Below are 6729 nucleotides of genomic sequence, written 5' to 3'. Positions count from 1 at the left end.
GCAGCAATTAGTGGGCATGGTGGCAGGAGCTGGAAGCTGAAAGATCACATGTCAACCATGAAGCAAAGAAAGCAAACTGGAAGTGGGATAAGGCCTTAAACTCCCAAAGCCTGACTGTAAGCCTCCGGAGTCACACGAGTGGCCAGGCCCCTCCCAAGGACCTCTAACTGCCAGGTTCCACCCACAGAACTCCAACTGCTCTAATTACCAGACCCTGCCCCTATCCTACAGAGTAAAAAGCCCCAATCTCTGGACTTGAAATCCCACCCTGAAAAGTTCTAACCCCTTCCCAAGAAACTCTATATAAGCCTTGTATCCTGTTGAGTTTGCTGCTGTTTCTCACCAAACCAAGCAGAGGCAGCCACTCTCCTGGATTTTTCCATCTCAATAAATCTCTTGTGTGAGGTTTGCTGTGCAGTGTCACTCAGTATTCCTTGGCTCCCAGCTGCCAGAATACCTTTCCATCTGAACTGCAATGCTTACACTGACTACAGAATGTGCTTCTTCCAGCAAGCCTGTCCCTCCATATAACCTCTTCGGACATTCCCACCAACTGGGGGCGGAGTCTAGGGGGGATATTTCTTCTTCAGAACATCACAAAATCAATTGCCACTAGCACTGCCAAAATCAAACAAAGCAGAATCACAAAAGGGTGAGCTGGTCAACTTTAATTATTCAAAGGCAGAAACCAAGAGTAGACCCCTGTGCTGGCCAAAGTTAAAACTCAGTAATAAATACATGGAAGAAAATATTTGGATAACTGACATATATACTGATTTAAAATTCCTAGTGATAACTACATTAAAAGAAAAGATAAAAACACCCAGTAGGTTTCTTAAATAGGTTAAGACACTGAACATGATTTTTTTAGTAGATTAAAATTAAGTAAATTTTTTTCTCCGTATTGATAGTTAAATTTCAAGCTAATCATATCACATCAAAAATTTTTCTCCCAATACATATTCGTATCCTCCTTTTCAACACAGACGGCCATTCCTACACCTGTAATTCCAGCAATAGGGAGACATTCGGGAGGATTGAGACTTTGAGGTCAGACTGGGCTGGCTAGAAAGGAGACCTTGCCTTAAAAAAAAAAAAAAAAAAAAATCAAAAAACTTGGAAAAACAAGCATGCCGTGGAAGTACATGCCTGTATATCAGCACTTGGGAGGCAAAGGCAGGTGAATCTCCATGATGTCCAGGTCAGCATGATTAGTTCCTTTGCTTTGCTGTTGCTGTGATACAACACCATAACCAAAAGCAACTTAAAAGAGTTTATTTAGGAAAGTTCCAGGCCAGCCAGGACTATGTAGTAAGTAAGACCCTATCTTAAAAGATGAAACAATGCTTCATAACCAATCCAAGAAAGCAAGAATTAAATTTTATTTCACACTGATAGAAACTGTGAAAAACATGACATATTCCAACATTATAGCACAAGAATTCAATGGGATATTTCTTACCACAAATAAAATTTTACTGATGGTATAACTGATGTAAGTTTATGTTCTTCAAAGTAAAGCAAAACAGTAAATGATTGTTTGAAATAGTTTTAAGTTGAGACATAAGCATATGGCTTCATTATCAACATCCTATTTAGTCCATACCCAATGATCTCCAGATCAGTTAGCACCCATTCATAATGATGCTGCTTAGCATGGTGATGGTCAGTTAAGCAGCAGGAAAAGAAACAATTCAGAAATGACCATAATTTTTGCAACAGATTCAACTGTATGGTAGCTACACTATATATATAACTATATATATATATGTATATATATAGTCAGTCTTTATTACCTATAAATTCATTTTAATAATTTTCACCAGCCATTTTGAACAGTTGATTTAAAATCAGATGATTGCTATCTTAACGTTTGTACAGGAAACTAATTCTCAAAAATGCCTTTACCCAAGATGAAAATTTCAATTTAGTTACTAGATACAAATAAGTTTCTGATTGATCATCTTGAACAGTATTTGGTTTTAAATATAACACATGTACAGAAAATGTAAACTTAAAGTCTGCTATAAGATGTAACTGTTTTTGAAGTTAGACTTCAAAACTGGTCTTAAATACTTATTTTTGAACATGCCAAGGTACTATTTACCCTTCAAGGTTTGTTTTATTTTGTTTTGTGTTTACATAGAAATAAAAACAGATTATCGGGACTGACGTTTCTACAGTCTAAAGTAGGACTGAGGTGCAGTTCATTGAAATATGCAAGATTAAATAATGTTTGATTTCTTTTCACATTACCTAGATTTGAAATACAATATGTCTATGATTCTGAATGTCAATTACAGTATATATTGACAGGTTTTTTTAATGGCAGAGTGGCAATATTGGTCTCTATGATAAAAAGAAAACCAAACTTTAGTTTCCTGAAAGGAGAAAAATTAAATAGAAGGAAAAGAATAGCCTGGTCCCTCAATAAAAGGGCCATTAATTGGAGAGAGCAGTATTACTTTTCTGACACTTAAAAAGCATTATCCCTAGTATCAAGGATAATGTAATACCATCTACTTTTTATGTATTACAGTCACGGATATATGAACACACATATAAAATACAGACATTGCATGGTGACTAAAGAGCTGAGGAATAAAACCATAGTCTAACTCACAGCATTTACAAGTCACTTACAGATGATCTTTAACAGCTTGTTTAGACCTGAACAAATTTCAGTGAGCATACTAGTAATTTTCAAACAATGTCATAAAAACTCTGGTTGTGTTATTTTTTTTTGTTGAATTAATTTGAGAAAAAGAAACTAGCTGCTTCACTTCACTGACTTTAATACTAGTAATCTTATGGATTGCTTAATACAGATACATGTATAGAAACTTAAAAAAATCATACATTTCCATGAGGGAGATATCATTGATCATATGCATAAGCAAAACATTTTAACACTGTGAACACTAGAAGTTTTATGATCAGGCATGGGGAAAGGTTTATACTCTACAACAGTGATGCTGGTGACCATCTACACAAGGCCTCTTAGTGACGTCAATCAATTGGAGGTAGGAGTTTATCAATGAATTGCTTGACATCCATCATTTCCTGTTTAGAAAAAAATGTTTTAATGAACAGCTACATAAATTAGAAATTACATTTCCAAGAATGCCAGTAATAAAATCCATGTAGGCCAGGATGTTTTACTACTCCAATAAAAAGGCATGTAAGAGAAATGAAGCTCCAATAGAAATTCTGTAACCTTTCTTAGGATTATTATTTTACACTAAAATAAAAGCTCCCATACTATCTAGTTCAATGAAGTCTGCATTTTCTGACATGCAAATAAAACACCGAGAGTCAGGAAGTTCAGAATGACAATACCTACACCAAGAAGTTTAGTAAGGTCTACTTACTGCCAACTGAGCATCATGAGTTTCCTCCTTAGAATGAAATGATACATAGATAGTCTCCTTTGTGTGAGTGCATTTCATAAAGCATTATATAACAGCTCCTCTTTGGAAAGAATGTGTGTGTCAGACAGTCCTTGGGAAAGAAGAAGGTAACTTTCTCCAGGAAGCTCCTAAGTCAAAACCCATTCTCCTTTCCTCCAGTCCCTGGCCCTCACTGGTCAACAAGCTAGCTATGCAGTGCACTTCCCACCTTGTATCTGTTCACTGAGAAGAGCTATTTTACAAAACTCTAAAGCCCTACCTCACAGTTTCCTGTACTATCCCATCCCCATCCTCCATTCATGCTCACTCAGCCCGAAGTCCTCAAATGCCGGCACAAACTGTCATTTATGCGCTCAGGGTCTTTAGCCACCCAAGTCTCTAGGATGACTCCCTACTCTTCTAGATTCAACAACTCCTTTAAGGGTGTGGGGAGATGGAGGGGTTACTAGGATCCCAGGCACGCTGGTCTTTTTGTGTACATTGTATTACTACCCACTTCCTTTGCACCTAAAGCAAATGATTTAAACTTACTTAATGGTTGTACAACAGTGTTAGCTGAGATTACACCCAGAGATTGGCAATCAAATTTTATTCTAGGTCATTACAAACACCCTAAACTCATCCAGGTCTTTCTCTTCTAAGTAAATATCTCCTACTTCATCAAGAAGACAAAAAGCATGAAATATAAACTCCCAAGAACCTTGCCTCTTTCTTGCCATCTCTTGGTAATACTCACCCAATAATGTTCCATCTTAATGCAAATGTTCTCTTTTAAGGTAGCACAATCCAGCTATTGTCCCAGATGAGCATATGATCTAAGTTATCCCCTCATCATATACCTTTATCACCTCCTACTCATGTCTTTCTCCCATTTCATTAAAGAAGGCTCTCACTTATAACAACTTAAATTTTACTAAGTAAAAAGGTTTATTTATAAGTTGGCCTTTGGATTATATACATTGCTCATTTATAAAAGGTAATCCGATTTTAAAAATTTAATTGAATAAGCTATCATTGAAAATTGTGTTACATTGATTCAATTATGAATTCATTTTAAATCACCTATATCCAAGTGTTACTTATCTTGAAAATATAACATGGAAAATGTTAAAGTAGTAGCTATATTCACTCCTTCCAGACACTTACCTGCTGACATGAGCTGTGCATCATGCCTTCATAGACTTTGAAGGTTACATTGGATGGATTTACCAATGATTTTAGTTTTTCAACAGTAAGAGAACCAAACATTAGGGGAACTAAAGGGTCACAATCTCCATGGCACTGGAGAATAGAAATATCTCTATTAGTGCTATTGATAGGACCCTGCAAAACAAATATAAAGGAATATTATTTATCAAATATAAAAAACACTGTTCCAAACTCCTAAAAACTATAGATATACATTCATATGCTATTACTCATAATTCAGTCAAATATTTTGGTCAAGTAAACCCTCTATCTTTATGTTCCCCCAACATCTTTAATTTAAACTTCTATGGGATACAATATTATTTTGCCATGTATTATAATACGTTTCCAATGAATCAGTTTCCTTAAGCCGATTACATTTTAATTCATATATGAAAATAAATAAAAAATTGTTAGCACACATTAGGTTATGTTCTCCTCAACTTTATAACTGAGTTAAATAAGAAGAGTTAACAATCTATTATGTACAGTACTCTGAAAATTTACTACATGGGAAAAGGACTGAACTCTGAAATAGGAAATGAGCTGAGTGTGACAAATTACTACACCTGCAATCCCAGCACCTGGGGGCTGGTGTAAGGATCACAGATTTAAGGTCAGCCTCATCTATATACTGTCAAGAGAAAACATAATAGCAGTTTAAACACAGCACTAATGTACTTAATTAGTATGTTCAAGGTGCTAGGATTAATCCCTAGCACTGAAAACAAAAAGCAAAGTAAAATAAAGAATCTGAAAATAATCTCCACAATTCTTATGGTGCATAACATATTATGCCAGTGTTAAAATAATTTATAATTTTATAGTAAAATTCTGCAGTAAAATGACTACATTAAACATTTGAAACTCGAGTCAAAATGTGTGTGAGTATGTGTCTTAAAATGCACCGAATGATTAAATGTAAAGACAGCAAGCTTCTTATTCTATCCATATAATCGACAGGATTTTATATACACTTGTAGTAATACACCAAAGGTCTAAAGAAATACTTTAGAAATAAGATGACTGATGTAAATCATGAACTTTGGGTAGTAATGATGTTTAGTGCTGGCTCATCAACTGAAGCAAAGGTACCACTGTAGTGTGGATTGTCTACTGTAGGGGAGGCTGTGTGTGGAGTTGAAAGGAAGACCCTTCATTTCCCACTCCATTTTCTATAAACCTAAAGCTTCTAAAAAAGATAAAAAAAACCTCATTAATTAAAAGAAAAAATTACTTGCTTCTAAACATTATCTGCTATCTCCTAGCTCTGTAATCTCATTTATTCACACCATGTAAGCTACCTGCGGAAATGAAGCCCGGAGTGGAAGCCAGCAACTGAGCGCAGTGACGCCGGCCAGTTTCTGCTGTGTGGTAAGAGCGGTGTATAAAGATAAAGCGCCTCCCTGGAACAGAAGCAGGGAGTTAACTGGAGCAGTTCTGCCAAAAGCATGTGAGAGGATACTTATTAGTAATGTCCATAAGAAAATACACTGTGTTAAACCAGGTAAGCCGGGTGTGCTGGTGCACTTGGGAAGCAGCGACAGGTGGATCTGTCTTGAGTATGAGGCCAGTCTGGTTTACAATGAGTTCCAGGACAGCCAGGGCTACACAAAGAAACTATATCTTAAAGAACCAAAGGGGGTAAAATCAAACCTGGTAAAGAATGAAAACATATACTCGTAATGGATAGATCACCACCTCTAAGGAAACACACCAATATAAGATCTCTACTTACAGCATGGCTTAAGAACAGTCTCATTTTCTTCACTGAAAAGTCTTAGATATAAACTCCAAATGAGATTTAAGTTATTTTTCCAAAAGAAGGATTTAAGATAATACAGGTGGAATGCCAGACACCTTTAGTTAGGGGTTTGCCCACCTAGCTCATAACACACTGTGTGTTGGGAACTATAATTGTGTTAGTCATCTAGATGCAATTCCCTGACCATGCCCATACCACATAAGGACATGAGAGACTTTCTGATCCCAGGAAGTGATATTCTGTATCTCAGGACTGTGGGATTGGAATTCAGTTACTTTTAGGTCATCTCTATGTGGTTGGAAATCAACCATATAAACCCTAGAGTTGTAAAAGCAAATATAGTCAATAGTTGGTGGAAAGTCAAAT

The 6729-nt window shown here is 36.1% G+C and overlaps 1 protein-coding gene across 2 annotated transcripts in view; it reads right to left on the bottom strand.

The window, feature by feature from the left end:
• Window positions 1-1351: 1351 nt before the first annotated feature.
• Window positions 1352-6729, bottom strand: part of Lypla1 (lysophospholipase 1) — a 28751-nt gene continuing 23373 nt past the window's right edge. Inside the window, exons 7-9 of one of the 2 annotated variants that reach the window (XM_027398931.2) lie at window positions 5903-6004; window positions 4557-4733; window positions 1352-3063 (exon numbers count right to left, since the gene is read on the bottom strand). In XM_027398931.2, the coding sequence (XP_027254732.1) occupies window positions 3010-3063; window positions 4557-4733; window positions 5903-6004 (333 nt within the window). In that variant the 3' untranslated portion in view covers window positions 1352-3009. The remainder of the gene's footprint in view (window positions 3064-4556; window positions 4734-5902; window positions 6005-6729) is intronic. The other variant, XM_027398932.2, reaches the window with a different exon arrangement.

This window comes from Cricetulus griseus, chromosome 2 (assembly GCF_003668045.3).
Source record: "Cricetulus griseus strain 17A/GY chromosome 2, alternate assembly CriGri-PICRH-1.0, whole genome shotgun sequence".
In the NCBI taxonomy this organism is placed as follows: Eukaryota; Metazoa; Chordata; class Mammalia; order Rodentia; family Cricetidae; genus Cricetulus; species Cricetulus griseus.
Note: the sequence above shows the minus strand (reverse complement) of the source record. Positions and strands in the feature narration are given on the sequence as shown.